Consider the following 18,055-nt stretch of genomic DNA (forward strand, 5'->3'; position numbering starts at 1 on the left):
CAGTGGCCATGGCTCACGGGCCCAGCCGCTCCGCGGCATGTGGGATCTTCCCGGACCGGGGCACGAACCCATGTCCCCTGCATCGGCAGGCAGACTCTCAACCACTGCTCCACCAGGGAAGCCCTGGAAGTTATTATTTTTTAAAATAAATTTATTTATTTATTTATTTTTGTCTGAGTTGGGTCTTTGTTGCTGGGCACGGGCTTTCTCTAGTTGCGGCGAGCGGGGGCTACTCTTCATTGTGGTGCGCGGGCTTCTCATTGCAGTGGCTTCTCTTGTTGTGGAGCACGGGCTCTAGGCACGCGGGCTTCAGTAGTTGTGGCTCGTGGGCTGTAGAGCGCAGGCTTAGTAGTTGTGGCGCACAGGCTTAGCTGCTCCACGGCATGTGGGATCTTCCCGGACCGTGGCTTGAACCCGTGTCCCCTGCATTAGCAGGCGGATTCTTAACTGCGTCACCAGGGAAGTCCCTCTGGAAGTTATTGAACCGTCCTCAGAAAACTGTACTTGCAGGCCTGGTTGATTTGACACAGTTTCAAAGGGCTTGTCAGTTTCTGATATCCACTCTCAGGCCCAGGTAAAGAAACTCTGCTCTAGACCAACTGTCTCCTTGTACAGCTGTGAGAAAGATCTGGCCAGAGGGTATCTCTGCTATTCCGGTTCCTAGAGCTGGATATTCCTTATCTGCTCCTTGATGGCCCTTATCGGTAGTTTTGACAGTGCCACAGTCTAGAAATCACCTGCCACTCCTCGCCTCTTCTGCTGGATGGGACAGTCCAAAGGCGATGGAGAGGAGAACAGGTGACAGCCTGGGGTCCAGGAACTGAGGCGGCACCCAGGGTCCCTTGCTGGGCCAGCTGCCTCATGACACCTTCAACCCCTGAACAGTTCGCAATACAAATTTATTTATGCAAGTATTTATACAGACCACAAACACTCGGGGACGCCTCCGCCCCCTTAACGGCCCAGAACCCAGACTCAGAAGGTTAAGAGGGGTCCAGCCTCAGGGGCCAGAGGTGAGTTCTCAGGAAGCTTGTTCTTGGCCTGAGAGGATCCAGGGGGCCAGACGAAAGAGGCGTGACCAGGGCGGAGCTCCGACAGGGAAGGCGGAGCCTGAGGTCAGAGCTGGGCGCGGCTTGCGGGCACGGGGCGGAGCCTGAAGCGTGGCTTGGCCCTGAGCTTGTTACCGCGAGCAGGGGCCTGCGCCTGCAGCCCCGGGTTTACGGGGCCCCCTCTCCACTGGGGGCAGTGGGAAGGGAATGGGGTCCACAGGCCAGGCCACCTACACGTAAGCGTTTTTCCCGTACTTGCCAAAGCTGCTGTCGCCTTCTTCATCCGAGGCCGAGGTGGGCAGGCGGGCAGCGAGGCTTTTGGCGGGCATTGCCGGGGCCTTGTACGGAAGCCGGATGCTGGCAGGGGAGAGAACCCGGGTCAGAGGGAGATGCAGCCCTCGCCCCGCGCCCCGCCCCTCGCGGCACGCCCTCCCTTACCTGGCGCCTTGATCCTGGTTCCGAGAGCCGCAGCAGTTGGAGAAGAGGCAGATGCCACCCAGGATGGCGAGCAGGGAGGCGCTCCAGCCCAGGTAGAGGGCGGGGCCCAGCTCGTACCTGGGGACAAGGACGATGAGCAGGTGGTGCTAGCTCAGGGTGGGGCAGAGGCCCACCCACTACCCCCGTGGGTGGGGCTCCCACACTCACTTGGTTCCGGGGTACAAGGGGTCGAAAAAGTCCCGGGTGATGTGGAAGGCGTACCAGGAGATGGTCACAATCCCACAGACACCTGGGGGAGAGAGAGGAGAACCGCACTAGGCCCTGTGGAGGAAGGGCGGCCCGGAGAGCAGGACGTGGGCCTCAAGTCCAAGAGCAAGTTTCACTGGATCCCTTTCGTTTCCCCTCTCCAGCTCATGACTCTTCCGTTTCCTATGTTTCCTACGTCAACTGCAGGCTGCTCGATCCAGCCCCCAGGACCCTACCGCAGCCCACCTCTCCTGTGGTCTCCACTCTGCTCCTCAGCCCCTCTTCCCCCTGTTTATCCCCGATCTGCCCTGGCATTCCTACCTCTAGCGCCTGGACCACAGTTTCCTCGCTAGGAATCTGCTCATCCAAGTCCTCCCCATCCTCAAAAGCCCAAGCAGTCTTCCCCATCAGCCCTGCCTGCCCTGACCCCCCTTTCCTTGGCCTCCTAGAGCCCTCAGCGCTGTGCCAGGTCTTCACCGCTCGGTGCATGAAGGCCTGAAGCCAGCCGGGCCCCCGGACAATAGGTCCAGCCTGGCCGCCCCCTGGGGCTTGTCTTCCAGCAAGCCACCTGGCCTTTCTGAGCCTGTTTCCACATCTGGAGAACAGGACAAGACCTGCCCTGCCTCACAGGCTTGTTGTGAGCTGATGTGTGCAGAAATGTTTTGCAAATTGAAAAGGGATGGTGACTCACATGGTACTGTTATTGTGTACAGCGTGTGTGTGTGTGTGTGTGTGTGTGTGTGTGTGTGTGTGTGTGCGCGCGCGCACGCATGTCCTAACTCTGGTCTTCCCATCCAGGCTGTAAGCTCTGGAGGGCAGAAACTCTCACCTTTGGAGTCCCTCCCACTGCCTGGCTCCTAGTGCGGGCTCAAGAAACATTGCTGATGGACTGATTTGTAACCAAGGGATCTGGTGAGTATGGGTGAGAGTGGGGTGAGCTGGGAGAGAGGGCAGGTGTCAATGCAAAGGGGAAGGTGAGGCAACCCTGCAGTCTGGGCCACGGGCCACCTCACCCCCACCACGGCACAGCGTCCCCCCATCACTTGCCCCCAATTACCAGCCAGTATGTTTAGGGCCCCTGCGGTGGCCGCCAGCTTGGTTTTCCTGGAGGGCTCCAGATCCCCAATGTTCGTGCAGCGCAGCCCCACCATGCCTAGGAAGAGGCCCAGGAAGCCCAGGAAGATGGCGGTGATCATGAGCGCGCGGCAGGCCTGGATGTACCCTAGGGAGGTGGGACACAGCCATGGGTCCCGGAGCCGGCCCCTTCCCCTCCATCTGCTCTCCCGGCTACGACAGGCAGCCCCTTATACAATCTGCTCAGGCCTCAGTCCCTAAAAGCCCTCAAGTCCTCTCCCTGTCCTTCAGGCCCCATCCAGACTAAGGGGTCAGGCCGAGGGGTCACACGCCCCTCCATCCCAGGAGCTCACCTCAGTGCCAACGAGGCTCAGCGCCGCCTGACCCTCCCGCCTGCGCAGGCGCACTTCGCCTCTACCGCCATTACAGGGCTTCTCCTTGGCGCCACTGACACTTTGGCCGGATAATGCTTTGTTCTGGGGGCATTCTCTGCATTGTAGGACGTTTAGCAGCATCCTTGGCCTCTGCCCACTAGGCACCAGTAGCAATCCCCCCAAACAGGACAATCAAAATGTTTAGACATCGTCAAAAAATCACCCCAGGTTGAGAACCGCCGTGCTCTGCTGGGTATTACAGACACTGCACCCAAGCACCCCCTCCCTCTCCCCACATCTACTAGGTCCCATTTAGTGCCCAGCGCAGTGCCCGACATCCTGAACTGAGCCTCTTCCTGGAGTGACCGAGAGGGGGCAGCAGTGACCTATGGGTCACTGGGTAAAGGGCAGTTTCTTATCTGGAACGTGGGATACCTGGGCCTAGGACCAATCCAGGTCAGTCTAGCGCACATGCTTTCAGTGCCTGTTTCCCCTTTCTCAAACTCCAAGAAAAAGGCTGCTCCCTTTCTGGCCCGCCTTCCTCCTTCTCTGTCTTTGATAGTTGCCAAGCACTCCCAAGGACCTTGCACCCCTTTACCGGGTGGGGCAGTGCCACCTGTGTTGAAGGGGAAAGGCTGGGTCCCTGCCAGGAGGATGTGAAGCAGCCCAGAGTTGGGGAGCAGGGAAGAGCGACAGAGTTCTCTGGGAGCATTTTCTTATTCCCAGCCGCTCCTTCCGGAGTTCCCACCCTCTCCCCATCCATCCAGCCAGCCATCCCCACCTGGGGCAGACCAGCTCCGGATCCTCAGGTAGCTCTCGTAGACAAAGAGAGATTATTGAAGGGTCCATAAGAGCATGGGCTGGGTGGCTGCGAGGTGAATAATTGATAGGAACCTTCCCAGGACCAGAACCAGCCTGGGAAGGAAGTATCAGCGGGCTCGTGATACACACGAGTCTGGATTCCAGCCCCCCTACCACCTGTGTGGCTCTGGGCAGGACACCTTGCAGTCTTCCAGTTTCTGGAAGATGAGGTTACTAACAGCGCCAACAGCGGGGCTGTTATCAGCACTGAAATGGCGCATGGGAAGCGTGTGGCACGATGCCTGGAACCTCAGGCTGGGCAGCTGCGCTCTCTGCTCTCCCCCTCAGCACACCTCGCACCCCTGTCTTTCATTGTCTTTCGTGCACACTCACGAGAGGTTTCAAGCAGCAGTCCAAGTTGGGGCCCCTCCTTACACCATGGTGTGGTTGAGGGGTAAGTCAGGGGGTGGCCAGGGCTGCTGAGTGGCTGCCGCCAATGTCTGTTCTGGCCACCCAGCGTTCTGGGTGTCTGGCCCAGACTGTACTCAACTTTTACAGAGGGCTTTTTTCGGGGGGGGCGGGCATCCTGGATGGGATGAAAGCATGAAGCCCCTGTAGCTGCCTCAGGAGATTCTGGTAATAGTGGGGGCACGAGAGACCCACCTGGACTCCCTAACGGCTCAGAGCATCTTTGACATACACGGGGGCGATTTCGTGGCATGCTGACCTCGGCTCTTTCCCCTACCACCTGGCCCCTGCAGCAGGGGGCCTGGAGAAGCATGACGCCTCGTGAGCACCCAGTGAGGGCACGGGAGCTGCACTGCACAGGGCTTCTTGTCATCCCCTCTTGGCCTGGCGAGGGGCCGACTGAAGGACTCCTGGGGGACAATGCGGGTGCTACTCATAGGTGAGCAGGGAGCAGGACGATACTTCAGCCACCACGGAGGAACTTTCTGGGCCAAAAGAGCTGTAGGCTCCAGCCCGCCAAGAAGCTCAAAAAAGTACGTTGACCCAAGAAACCGAAACACACACACACACACACCCCTGCTTACAGTGGACACTGAGATGTGCAAGAGGACTCCCTTTAAAACAGTCCTTTAGAACTCACCATGGAGGTGAGACCAATGCTCCAGTGGAAGCCTGGCGAAGCTACGGAGACTTTTAAGTATCTCACCCCCCAAGAATCCAAGATGAGGTTTCCTCTTCACCCCACGAGCCCCAGCACTCCCACCCTGAAACTGAAATGCTGAATTTGATTGAGCGAATATAGATGCTCACATCACATTAACATTTTGCGCATTTTATCGCATATCATCCTCACGACCACCCGGTGAACCAGTGCCATTGACCGTAATCTCACAGATGGGTCAAATGCAGCTCATTTTGTCACCTGCCCGGGGCACAGAGCAAAGGCAGGTGCGGAAGCCGGCACTCTGGCCCCAGTGCCTGCACTTGTAGCCACAAAGACAGGGTCAAGTCAGAGCAGGGGGCCACGTGTGGTGAGGCCTCCACCGCAGTTCCAGAGGGCTGCCCCCGGCACTCCCGGCTTCAGGAACCCAGGTCTCCCAGCTGGATTGGGCCTCCCGTATCTGTATGGCGCCCAAGGTCAGACCGCAGGCAGCACCCACCCTTGCCGGGGTCTCTCCAACCTCCCGCCTCCCTCTGCTCCCCTCAGCTCTCCCCACCCCGTACCAGAGAGGGCCAGCATGGACGGAAACTCCCAGCAGTTGTAGACTCCAAGGGAGTCGGTGGCACAGCTGTACCAGAGGTTCTCGAAGATGGTGCTGGTGGTGATGACGTTCCCGTGCACGGTGGACACTCGCCAGCTGCTGTGTGTCAGGGTCACCCCTAGCATCAGCAGCCCCAGGGCTGCGATGAAGAAGCCGAAGATCTCCACAGCCACCGACATGGTGGGACACAGGCCCCGGGGGGAGCCTGGGGCCCCAGAGAAGGGGAGGGGCTGAGCCCCAGGGGAACTTGAAGGGGCTTTGGCTAAGGACGGCAGTTAAGGCAGGCTGGGGAGAGAGAGGGAGGCAGCCTGCAGCCTCTGCCTCTTCCTTGGCCCAGGTCTGTCTCTGGTTGGTCTCTTCCCTCTCTCTGGGTCTCTCCGCTTCCCTGCAGGTCGGTCAGAGGAGTGAGACAAGAGTGCACGGCAGCTGTTGAAGAGGAGATGGACGGAATAAACGAAACGGGCCAAAAGTCCACCCCTCCCCCACGTCTCTGGGCTGCCCTGGGCTCCCCGCCCCACGAGGGTGTGGGGAGAGGACTTACCGGGGAGGGACTAACGGATGCTGCCAAGGAAGGGTTCCCACGGGAGGCACTGGGAGCCGAGGGGAAGCATCCGCCTCTGACTCAGCTTTAATCGGGGGCCAGAGAATGGAGTAAGAGGGACAAGAGACAGAGACGGAGACTGACCACAGGCAGGTCCCCTGCACCTTTCAGTGGGGAAGGGCCAAGGGAGCGGAGCCACCCTCTCTGAATGTTGGTGAGAACAATTCAGGAAACTCAAAGAGCTAGGGCTTGAGGCGTTGAGTCTCCAAGGAAGATGAAGGTCGGAAAGGGGATGGGGAATCTGGGAGAAACCCATGCCTCTGGAATCCAACCAACCTGGATTCAAACCAGGTCCCATCATTTACCAAAGGGATGTGGGCATGAAGTTTGAGCCCCTTGAGCTTGTTTCCGATTCTGTGAACTAGAACTACTACTTCTCACTTCATAAGAATCGTGACTACAGATCAAAGCTCCCCGCAAGTATGAATCGCTCGATACTCGACACTTGGTGAATGCCCTGGGTCTGGGCGCCCAAGGGCCAGGGTGAGGCCAAAGGAGGTTGCTTTCCCCCAAACTTCAACTTCCCTGAACTTGAAGGTCCCCCCTTGTCGGGATGATCTTTGACTCTCGGCAAGAAGCTTGATCTTGCTGCTAAGGGGCCTCAAGGGGGATAAATCACAAGCCCAGGACGTGATCCTCTGATAAACTAAAAAGCAAAGATTTATCAGAACTGTCACCAGCTCTATTAATTATGAGAGATTAGAAACCTCTGGGTCCCCACCCCAAACCGAGGCTGAGCACCTGTCCCGGCACAGACGGTCTCAGTTCCCGCCCCAAGGCCACGGCTGGGGCAGCTCTGGTTCTCTTCTGGCAGGTGAGGCTGGGGCTCAGTCCAAGGGGCCCGTCCTACACCCAGGCGGTCACATGGGCATCACTGCGCTGAGGTGTAGTCCCCTATCCCCTCCTCCCCGTGTCAGGCTCCTCTGTGCTCCCCCGGGCGCCTCCGCCCCAATCCCCCCCAAGCTGGGCTGAGGAACGAGAAGTATGCAGTGAAGCAAGGCAGGCCCGTGCTGAGCCTGGCACCGGCCGGGTGTTGGGCAAAGCAGGCTGTGTGGGGACTGGGTCCCGACCTTCCTTCTGCAACTGGGATGTCCTGGGTTCCTGACCTCTCCCAAGACCTCTGCCGACTCCACGCCAAATGCCCATTTCCTTCCCCCAACCAGTGGCCCCTCTCCTCTAAGGAGTGGGATGGGGGGGAGGAAGGGGAGGGCGCAGGAAGACAAAGGGAGGGAAGGGTGGAGGTTTTGGAGGAAACTGAGTGGGGGCCCCCCTGGTGTGGAAAACTCCACACGCTGAGAGGCAGCTGAGTGGGTCAGAGGAGATGGTGTCCCTTCAGCTCTGCCCTTTCCGCCTCTGGTCACTGCTTTTTCTCAGGATTCTACATCCGGGCAAAGGGCACGCCCCTATGCTGCCTGCCACTGCTCAAGGACGTGGCGTGGCTGGGCTGGGCTGGGCGGGGTGGGGGGGGTGGAGAGGAAGCGTGTAGGGTCTGGGCAGCTCAGTGGACAAAGGAGAACCCCACACCAGCCTGGGGGGCAGGAGTAGGAGGGCACAGAGCAGGGAAGGCCCATGCATGACCCCCACCCCTGGGCCCAACAGAACCTGCCCCTTCCTCAACACAGACACAGAGGTTCCCAAGCCAAAGCCCAATTTTATTTACACTCATCCCAAAACACATGATTTGGGGCTAGGGGACAGGTCCCAGGGGAGAGGAGGCTGAAGGTCACAGAGGACAGTGACAGGTGCAGAAGAAGAAAGGGGTGGTGAGGACGGGTGGGCCTCTCTTCCAGTGTCCTCCATGGGCTCCACGTGTCTGTCCCCAGGCAGAGGCAGAGACGCCGTCTCGTTCAGGATTTGGACTTGGATACAGCAAGTCCGATGAGTCCAGCCAGTCCCGCCACGCCCAGAGCCATACCTCCAACAATGGCCATGCCCACTAGACCATCTGGGGAGAGGAAAAGGGAGACCGTCACGAGTCCAAAAACCTAGTCCCCGCAGGGACCTCGGCCACCATCTTGCTGCCCGCCGCTCCTCAACAGAGGATGTGCCTCTGTATCTGGAGTCATGGGGTGAGGGACCCCTGAGGGATGGAGAAAGAAGGGGGTTTGGAGAGGAACTGCTTGGAAGGCACCATCTGAAGAGAGACCAGAGGACCCAGGCACGAGGGAAGGAGGAGGACTTAACAGTTGAGAGGCACCTGGGGATGCTGGGGGCCAGGGAGACACGAGGGTGGGGAGTGGACAGAGACGGAGGGAGAAGGGCAGAGAGGATGGCCTTCACCTTTCTTCATGGCCTTGTCGATGAGCTGTTCCAGTTCCTTGGCCTGGTTGTTCTGCGGCTCTGTCTGCAGCAGCCCTCGCACATACTTTAGGGCTTTTTCATATTCCTACACTCAGGGAGAATGACACACCCCCCTCAGAATTCTATCCCTTCTCCTACCCATCAGAAGGGCCTTCCCTCCACTGGCCCCAGGGCTCTTCCCTCTACCTCCACCCCCTCCCTCCCTCCAGCCCCACCCAGTGGAGTAGAGTCCACAAACCACCCCAACTGTGTGGGGTTGATAAGCCAAGGGAGATAACAGCCCAAGGCTTGGGGCTGCACCCCACTGCTGACGTCACACTGCTCCCCACACCCTCGGCACCGGATCCTCTGTCTCTCACCTTCCCTCAGCATCCTGCTATCAACCTGCACCTCTGTGACGGGGGAGAGAGAGACGAGGGGGAGCTCAGCCACCCAGGCGGGGTGGAGGGGCTGAAGGAGCTCTCCGCCTTACCTTGAGCCGGTAGTTGCCCACAGCCAGGTAGAAGACATAATCGCGCTGCTCCTCTTTGCTCCCTTTGGGCAGCAGCTCTAGGGAGGGGGGGAGGGAAGAGGGTAAAAACCCCTTCTCTCCCTTCCTAGTGCCTGTGTCCCAGAGACCCCCTCCACTCCCTGAATACCTATAAGATCCTGGGAGAAAGTCACTGTCCTGAGCCTCCATTTCGGCTCCGGTCACTCCGGGCTTCCCAGCCAGAGTTCTGGGGCAGCATGAACCCCAGCTGCCCCAATGCCCCAGTATCCACACCCCGGTATCAACACTACAGTCAACTTTGGTTCATCCAAGTGAACTGAAAGGAAATCAAGGCACCAGAGAAGCCAAAAGGCATCTCTACTCAGCTGTGGCATCTGCTGTGTATTTTAACTGCAGCAGCTTGCTGACCAGAATTGTGTTCAAAATCAGTTTGCGCTCCTTCCCCCTTTAAAAAAACAGCTCCAAACTCACCTTCAGTCACCCCTCCCTGAAAGACCCCACCTGACTCTTAGTTCAGTGACTTCCCAGAGGCTCATGTGTTCAGTTGTATTCTGCATTAGAATTTGCTGCTAAGTGGTTTTGCAGGTGTTTACACATCTTCCCAAGTGTCTGTACTGTCTCCTCAACTAGACTGGCAATGTTTAGAGACCAATTCTACAGCTGTGCCCTGCTGTAGAGGGAACCTGAGAAATAGACAAATGGAGGCGGAGATGATTTGCATTAAGGAAGAGTCTTACTTTTATGGATGTGCAACAGGCATCCTTGGCTAGTACAGTGCTTGCTTATACACCACTACTTGACCAAGAGAAAGGGGGTGCAGAGAAATTTAAAGGTCAAGTATTGTGGCCTCTGAAAAATGGTGACCCATCCAAAACCAGCAGCAAATAGGATTCTGATCATAAAAGCACCACGTGCTCACAGGTTTTGGGAACCGTCTTCTGTACTTCTTCCACACCCACCCCCCCCCAAAAGGTTTTCAACAAAAGCTGCTAAATAAGCAACACGGTGGGGGTGGGGGGCAAAGAGCATGGGACTGGGACACACAAGCAGGAGCTTCTAGTCCCAATTCAGCCATAAATCAACCAGCTGTGTGACCCGAGACAAGTCACTTTCCTTACGTCTAGACTACCAGATCACCAAAGTCCAGTGGGGACTGACATGCTATGACTCTGTCTGGCAAAACCATCATCGATGAGCTGGCAAGCCAAAAGTACAGTGGAAGTCAGGCTAAGTATAGCCCTTATTTTACAGTGCGTTTACTGGTAAATAACTGTGAGGTGACTGCACTGTGAGGTCCCATGCTGAAAAAGGATCCCCGAACTTGAGATGGAGGGAGTGAGCCAGGCCAACAGTGGTTGAGGACGATGGCAGTTGGGAAGGGGAGAGCTGGGGAGCCAGCCTAGCACCTCACCCTCCAGCAGAGCAAGGCCTTTACGGATGTCATCGTTGTATTTGCTTCGCACCAGGCACCAGGCATATTCAAACTGCGTGCTCTTGGACACTGAGCCTGCTGCCTTCTCAGACTGAAATTTCTTTTCAAACTTCTGCCATAGGAGAGGAGAGGAGTCATTTAGAGGTGAAGGGAGCAAGCCACACTGTAGCAGGACCTGGGTGTCCCTTTCCCCGTTACTCTGTATCTTCCCCTCTGCCACATTTCCCTTGCGGGTCTTGGGGTCTGGTACCCCAGGTTCTGCCATCTCCATCTCTGGGACCCAGGCATTCTGGTTCTTAGTGGCGGGCTGTCTTGGCCCCCTTCTGCTTCCCTCCCCCTAGTGGTACCGACTGGAGATGCCACCTGCTGGCGGCTCCAGGCACCGCTCCCGGAGCAGCTGACCCCGAAAGGCTGAACAGTAAACACGCTGTCAGAACTGCTCAACAACAGCCCACGCGGTCCCTCGTCGGAGACTGCTTCTCCCATCCCCACCCTGCCGATCTGGACCCTTTCTTATCTGAAAAACGGGAATAAAAATAGTGCCTACCTCCTACCAGAGCTACAAAGATTGAGATCTCCCCTGAAAGGTCATTAGCACCGTGCCGGACTGTGACTAATATATGAAAGTTTAAGGTGGTCATTGTGTTCCCCCGGCCACTTTAGGAGCACTGAAAATCGGGTGCCCGCACCCTGACCTCCTAGCTCCTGCATGCACTCAGCACCCGTCAAACTCCAGGCCCCCAGGCTGAGGCGTGGTGGCGCAGGAAACTACATCTCCCATTAGCCTTCGGGGCAAACTGGAACCTCTGGGCAGGAGCCGGACGCTGCAGGGGCTGCCGGGAGCCGTAGTTCGACTTCCCTAGGCAAAGCTGATGCTGGGAAGAGGGTTTGGCCCCTACCCGGGCTCTCCTCAGGGCCCGCCCTTCCGAATCTTCCTTTTCCCTCCCTTAGGGCCGGGCCTCACCAGTAGGTCCTCCACAGACACCAACTCGTTCAGCACGGCCTCCATGGCCGCCGGCCCCGCAATGCTCACAACTCAGACGCTACTGTGCCACCTTCTCCATGGCCCACTGACCGGGGCGGAGAGTTACTTCCGGCGCCCGGCGGAAGCGGGATCGCCCTCCGCTGCGCAGAGCCAATCGCTTCACGTAGCCGCCGCGAGCCCGCCCCCACCCCGTCCCCCGCGCCGCCGCCGCGGAGCAGCGGGGATCACTGATGCGCATGCTCCAACAGGTCCTTCTCGTTCGCCCACGGGTCGCAGGCCGCACCCGGTGCCGGACCTGTCTTCAAGCCCGTCTTCCCGGGTACCCTGCGTGTGCCTCCGTGTACGGAGGCTGCCTCACTAAACTCTGAGACTATGTCTTGGTGGTTAGCCCCCAGACTGAAAACAGCGAAAAGAGAAGGTGGGGAACTGGGCATGAATCCCATAATTTTAGGAACCAGTATAACCCTCCCTCGCTCCCCCCCGCCCCAGTTCTCCCCTCCCAGATATCTAGGACCCTAGAGGCTACGTGATTTTTCAGTGCCTGCAAGAAAATCATAACTAGTACCAGGGTTTCCAGGGCCCCGGCTGACTCTTATAATGCAAGAGGAAATAGAACTGATATGTTAACTATACACCCAGAACTGGAATACATAATAATGGGGGATGCTATCAATGGGAATTTAAAGAAAAGCGGTTGCCACTGCTTGCAGAGAGGGTCCAGTCTTCTAAATATTATTTAATAAAGCATCCTCTGGGTGTACCCAAGGGGGAAAGGCCTGCCATGTGGGGTCATGGACGATAAGGAGCTTGGCAGTGAGAAGCAACGAAGCATGGAAAGGGGAAATGCTGCACGCCACTCTGGCATCTGTGTTCTGTACCGTGATGGGACTGGGTAGGTAGTGATTTTCAAATTTCTTTTTACCTTGACCCACAGTGCTCCAGTACACATGTGAATGTAAGTTCCATGAGAGCAGAGACTGTATCTTGTTTATCTGCATCTCCAGCTCCGAGCACAAGGTAAATGTTCCAGAAATATTCGTTGAATAAACAGGAAGTAAAGCCGACAGTAGTAATGACGGCAGGGCAAGTGCAGGGGATTGTCATCCAAACACCTTTCACATTTGCAAGACCCCTTGATTTTTTTTTTTCTTTCCTCATAATAGCCTTGTGAGTTAAGTTAGCAAGTTATTCTTCTCTATTTGGCTTGGACAGTTGAAATTATTGTGATATGAGCTCAGTAAACTTCGAGAGAAACCTCAGTTTAGGGAACTGACTCCATAAGAGTCAAGGAGAAAAATTCACATTCATTCAAAGATGTATTGAGCTGCTACTTTTGGCTGGGCTTTGAGGTAAGCAGAGAGGGTAAAAAGATGTACAGAATACGAAGCAGATGGGTGAAAACAGGACCGAGCACAAAGGGCAGCTACTAGCAAGGCAGGGAATATAAGAAAGCCAAAAGGGCATTATTTCTATCAGGATGTTACTTCCTTCGGGTGGCCTGCTGCCCCTTATCCATGTTTGTATCTGTTGCAGTTCTTGGCACAGGCCTGGCACGTGGCAAAAGCTCCATCAGGGTTTGTTAAATGTATATTTGTGGGGGAAAAGGAATGCCTTACTCACATGGCTCAGTTCTGTGCCAGTGAAGACATCCTAAGTCTGAGTTTGTGTTTCTCTGGTCTAGTTAGCATAGCCATCCACCCTGGATCACAGGGATAAGAAATGGTGCCTGTTAATTTTACATCCAAATTATGTTTCTCCATCTTCTTCAAGCAGCATCCAAATGCAAACCATTGTCATCTCTGCCTTGGGAGACACTGACAGTCAGCTCACTGGTCCCCTGCATTCATTCTTGCCCCGTTACTGTCAGTTTACCACCCAGCAGTCAGAGGGACCTTATAAAAACACAATTCTCAATTTATCTGGAACCCTTTAATGCCTTCTCATTGTCCTTAGAATAAAGGCCAAAATCTTGTAGCGAAGCCTAGAAGGTCCTCTCAAGTCTGCTCTGTGCTTACCTCTCTGCCTCATCTCTCCATCACTGCCTCTCCCTGTTAGGCCTTCTTTCAGTTCTGAAACCCCCAGTGGCCACAGGCCCTCTGCACATGCAGTCCCCTCTATCTGGAACATCTTTCCCCTCTCCCTTTGTTTATATGGCTCATTCATTCATCCATTCATTCATGACTTAATTCATTCAACAAATACTCATTGAGCACCTGCTATGTGCCGGGCACTGTTTAAGTGCTAGGGATCAGTGCCGAATAAAGTTCTTGTTCTCATGGAACTTGCATTTTAGTGGGGAAAACAGAAAAAATACTTGAACAAGTAAATACCTAAAAACACAATAATGGCAGGAGTTGAAAATGCTCTGAAAACAAATAAAGCAGGGGAAAGGGATTGTGAAAGAAGAGGATACTATTGGAGGAGAGCTCAAAGAAGCCCACCCTGGAGAGGTGACACCTGGGCAGAGAACTGAAGGGCGTGAATGAGCCATGCAGGTAAATGGCGGAAGAACATTCCAAGCAGACAAATGGGCAGGTGCAAAAGCCTTAAGGAAGGAACGCACACGAGTTGTTTAGAAAATGAGGGCAGAGAGGTAGCCAGGGGCAGATCACGTAAGGCCTTGTAGACTCTGGGAAGGAATCTGGATTTAATTTGATGAGTGATGGGAAAACGCTGGAGGGTTTTGGGCAACACAGTGAAATGATCCATCATAAAGGAATCTCTCTGGTGGCTGCTGTGGTGGCCCAGGCAAGAGGCAGTGGTGACCTGGTCTACCGCCGCAGCAGTGGGGGAGAAGGGGTTCAGGGTATATGGTCAGAAGGGAGAGTCAGCAGGCTCTGCTGATGGATCGGATGTGTGAGAGGGAGGTAGGGTGACAGATAGGTTTGTGCCCTGAGTGACCTGGTGAGCTCCTACTGACCCTCAGTTCTAAGCGCTAAGGCTCTTCCTTAGGGAAGGCCTTCCCTGGCATCCAGACTAGGTGAGGTCTCCTGTAGAGACGCAGAGCATTACCAGTCCTACATTTCCAGAATATAAAACGATAACCCGCTCCTTCCTTTCTTAGTTTGCCCTGTGTTTTTGTGAACCACACAAGTATTGCTTTGGGTATGGTAATAACATCTGCCAGGAGCCAGAGACTTTATTCTGCTCTCGTCTCTTCTTTTCTCCCATAAAGGAATGCTCACACATGACCTGTGGTCCAAAATCATACCAGGAAGGTATGAGCTCCATTTGATCCATAAGGAAACAGAGGCTCAAAAAGCTTAAGTCATCTGCCCAAGGTCACAGAGCTAGAAGTGGAGGAGCTGGGATTCAAACCCGAGTCCTGCTTCAGCTTCCGCGATGAAGAGTCAGTTAAAGAATAAATAGAAAGAAAGGATATGACACGTTTGTAAGTACTCTCTAGTTTTTCATCTTTAAAAAATGTAGGTGTAAATTTGTAATTTTTTGGTTTTGCATGGTAGAGGACTTCCCTTAAGCAGTAGATGAATGAGGAAGGAAAAATTCAGATTAATTCAAAACAGGCAAAACAATCCTGATAAACCATTTTTTTAGTAAAATACGGTAGTAAAATTGACAACAAAACCCCCCAAACCACCACCAGTGCTGCTGAGATTGTTGTAAAACTGGTTTCTGCCTCTTGGCAAGCGGCCTGTATTTTTAGTTCACACTATGTGTTAGTTTCTAATTATTGTGTGATGAGCTGATAAATGCCACCCTCCTGTACTAGACTGGAAGCGACAGGAGGGCAGGGTCTGTCTATCTTGCTCATCTTATGCTCCTGGAGCTCAATGCCTAGCGCCAGTAGATACTCAATTTGTAACTGTTGCATAAATGGATATTGTTGTTGCCATGATTAACTTTTTGGAAGAGAATCAGGCAATATATAGTAAGAGCTATAAGATAAAATATTATTTAACTAGTAATCTACTCCTGTGAGGAAAAAATATTCAACAAAAGCCAAAAAAAAAAGAAGAAAGAAAGAAAAGACATGAAGATATTCAATCCTTAAAGAAGATGTGGTACATATATACAACGGAATATTACTCAGCCATAAAAAGGAACGAAATTGGGTCATTTGTAGTGACGTGGATGGACCTGGAGACTGTCATATAGAGTGAAGTAAGTCAGAAAGAGAAAAATATCGTATATTAACACATATCTGTGGAATCTAGAAAAATGGTACAGATGAACTGGTTTGCAAGGCAGAAATAGAGACACAGATGTAGAGAACAAATGTATGGACACCAAGGGGGGAAAGCGGCGGGAGGATGGGGGTGGTGGTGGGATGAATTGGGAGATTGGGATTGACATGTATACACTAATATGTGTAAAATAGGTAACTAATAAGAACCTGCCGGGCTTCCCTGGTGGCGCAGTGGTTGAGAGTCTGCCTGCCGATGCAGGGGACACGGGTTCGTGCCCCGGTCCGGGAGGATCCCACATGCCGTGGAGCGGCTGGGCCTGTGAGCCATGGCCGCTGAGCCTGCACGTCCGGAGCCTGTGCTCCGCAACGGGAGAGGCCACAGCAGTGAGAGGCCCGCGTACTGCAAAAAAAAAAAAAAAAAAAAGCCTGCTGTATAAAAAAGTAAAATTAAAAAAAAAAAGACATGAATACCTCTGATCTAGGAATTCCACTGCCAGCTATTCATCAGTGAGAAACTTGCACAGGGGTAAAAAACCCTCAAACTGGAAACAACCCAAATACCTTTTATATGAATTTAAGAATGAATACTTTATGGTATATACACATAGAAATGAATATAGAACACTGAAAATGAATGAAGTACAGACACATTTATCAACATGGTAAATCTAAAAAAATGTAATGCTGAATAAAGAAAATTTATTGAAAAAAAAAGATATTCATTCCTGCATATCTGCGAAGGTAAACAAACAAAAAAAGCACCAAGGAATGGTTTTATTAAATGATGGCGCACCAATATTACGTTACATCAATATAATAATAAACAGCCTTAAAGTCATAGTCATCTGGATTCTAGGTCTGTGGCCGATAATACTCAAAACAAAACAAAGTATGTACTTCTCAAATTCAGTCCTGTGAGTGGGCAGAAAAGAAACGGACATTTTTTGTTGGTGGAACTAAAACCTAGAAGTGGTACTTGGTGGCAGATTCCCTCCCTTGACTACACCAGAAATTGGAGCTTGTTCTGGACAAGATGCTGGCCTTACAGCATCTTGTCAGTGGTCAGCCCAGGAGAAGTTCTCAGCAAACACCCACGAAACAGGGTTCCACTACTTGTGTTCTTCCAATCTTCAGTGATCTGTCTCTTCTACTTCCCACTTTCATCTACTATTTAATTAGTTAGGAAGTCCTATCAACCGCAAATTGATTTATTCATCCATCCAACCAACATTTGTTAAGGGTCTACTGTGTACCAGGCACCCTTCTAAGTGCCGGGTAAGAGAAATGAACTAAACAGACATAGTCCTTCCCCCATGTAAGTTACATCTTAGTGGAAGAGAAAAGACAGCTAACGAATAAATACATAGGCAGAGGTGATCTCTGCCTCCATTCTGTCGCCATTCTCTAACAGCCTAAACGTGTTTTCCTCCTCCAACCCAGCCTGGCTGCCAGCTGCATTTTAAAGTGCAAATCAGACTTATCGTCTCCTGATTAAAATACCGTCTAGACTACTCAGGACATTGTTTAAATTTCTTATGCATACGAAGCCCTTCAGGATCGCCTCTGCTTACCTCTCCAGCTTCATCTCCAGGCACCCACGCACCCTGCACACGGAGAGTGTTCGTGGGACGGCCACCTTTCTTTCACCCGGAATGTTCTCCAACCGGAGATCTCCATCCACCAAACACCTGAGCCCCTACGTGGCCCGCAACTAGCAGCCGGGCTCAGGGCCGTTACCCTCCGGGACATCTTTCTTCTATCCGGCCCCCGCGCCTCCAGCCCCTAGGAGGTACAGCATTTATCACCCAGTCCTACAATCCTTTATGTGGACAGGGGCTGTGTCTTGTTCATCTCTCTGCCAAAGGGCAGACACCCAGGAATCGTTCGTGGGGTGAATGAAAGAGTAACGGCAGGCGTTCTAAAAAAGACGCTAAGAACCTCGGAGACGTTTGCACTTCCGGGTGGCGGTTCGGTCGGCACCCGAAGATGGGAGAAGTGGGTACAGGCACCTCCTCAGGGGCTGCTCTAGGAGAAGTGCTCGGTGATCCGGAGGATCCGGGGAGCCCCGAGGGGGAAGAGCGCGGCGTCTGCCTCTGCGCAGTAGTCGCCCTCCGTAGGGAGGCGGAGCCGAGAGAAGCCTGGGGCGGGGCGCGGGAGGGGCGGGGCGCGGGAGGGGCGGGGCGCGGGAGGGGCGGGGCGCGGGAGGGGCGGGGCGGGGGAGGGGCGGGGCGCGGGACGACTGAGAGGTGGAGGCGGCGGTGCCGAGGCCTGGGAGCCTCGAACCTCATAACTCGCCCTTGTGCCCCGGGCTGAATGAAGTCCTACTTGCTAACCCATGCCCCAGCGAGGCCCACTGTAAATTAAAATTTACCTGTTGCCTCCTTTAG

At 54.0% G+C, this 18,055-nt stretch overlaps 2 protein-coding genes and 2 long non-coding RNA genes across 7 annotated transcripts; 1 reads left to right on the top strand and 3 right to left on the bottom strand.

Annotated features, from left to right (window-relative positions):
- Positions 1–1,279: 1,279 nt before the first annotated feature.
- On the bottom strand, positions 1,280–5,891 carry CLDN15 (claudin 15). The gene is made up of 5 exons (XM_033839535.2): positions 5,675–5,891; positions 2,791–2,955; positions 1,695–1,776; positions 1,488–1,604; positions 1,280–1,406 (listed from the first exon to the last, which is right to left on the bottom strand). The coding sequence occupies exons 1-5, from the start codon at positions 5,889–5,891 to the stop codon at positions 1,280–1,282; spliced, it is 708 nt and encodes a 235-aa protein (XP_033695426.1).
- Positions 1,399–15,773, top strand: LOC109549728 (uncharacterized). 4 transcript variants are annotated; one of them, XR_004522024.2, is made up of 5 exons: positions 1,399–1,579; positions 2,532–2,645; positions 4,744–11,939; positions 12,456–12,538; positions 14,697–15,773. It is a non-coding gene; the product is annotated as an uncharacterized lncRNA (long non-coding RNA). The 4 variants fall into 4 exon arrangements; XR_004522023.2 differs by having other exon boundaries at positions 5,658–11,939; XR_002176124.3 differs by having other exon boundaries at positions 2,532–11,939; positions 12,288–12,538.
- Positions 7,945–11,639, bottom strand: FIS1 (fission, mitochondrial 1). The gene is made up of 5 exons (XM_073791965.1): positions 11,501–11,639; positions 10,516–10,648; positions 9,087–9,163; positions 8,594–8,699; positions 7,945–8,258 (listed from the first exon to the last, which is right to left on the bottom strand). The coding sequence occupies exons 1-5, from the start codon at positions 11,543–11,545 to the stop codon at positions 8,161–8,163; spliced, it is 459 nt and encodes a 152-aa protein (XP_073648066.1). The 5' UTR covers positions 11,546–11,639; the 3' UTR covers positions 7,945–8,160.
- A 577-nt stretch (positions 15,774–16,350) lies between the features above and the next one.
- LOC109549725 (uncharacterized) lies at positions 16,351–17,770 on the bottom strand. Its single transcript, XR_002176115.3, has 2 exons — positions 17,240–17,770; positions 16,351–16,580 (listed from the first exon to the last, which is right to left on the bottom strand). It is a non-coding gene; the product is annotated as an uncharacterized lncRNA (long non-coding RNA).
- Between the last annotated feature and the right edge of the window lie 285 nt (positions 17,771–18,055).

The sequence above is a fragment of the Tursiops truncatus genome, chromosome 15 (genome assembly GCF_011762595.2).
Source record: "Tursiops truncatus isolate mTurTru1 chromosome 15, mTurTru1.mat.Y, whole genome shotgun sequence".
Taxonomy (NCBI): Eukaryota; Metazoa; Chordata; class Mammalia; order Artiodactyla; family Delphinidae; genus Tursiops; species Tursiops truncatus.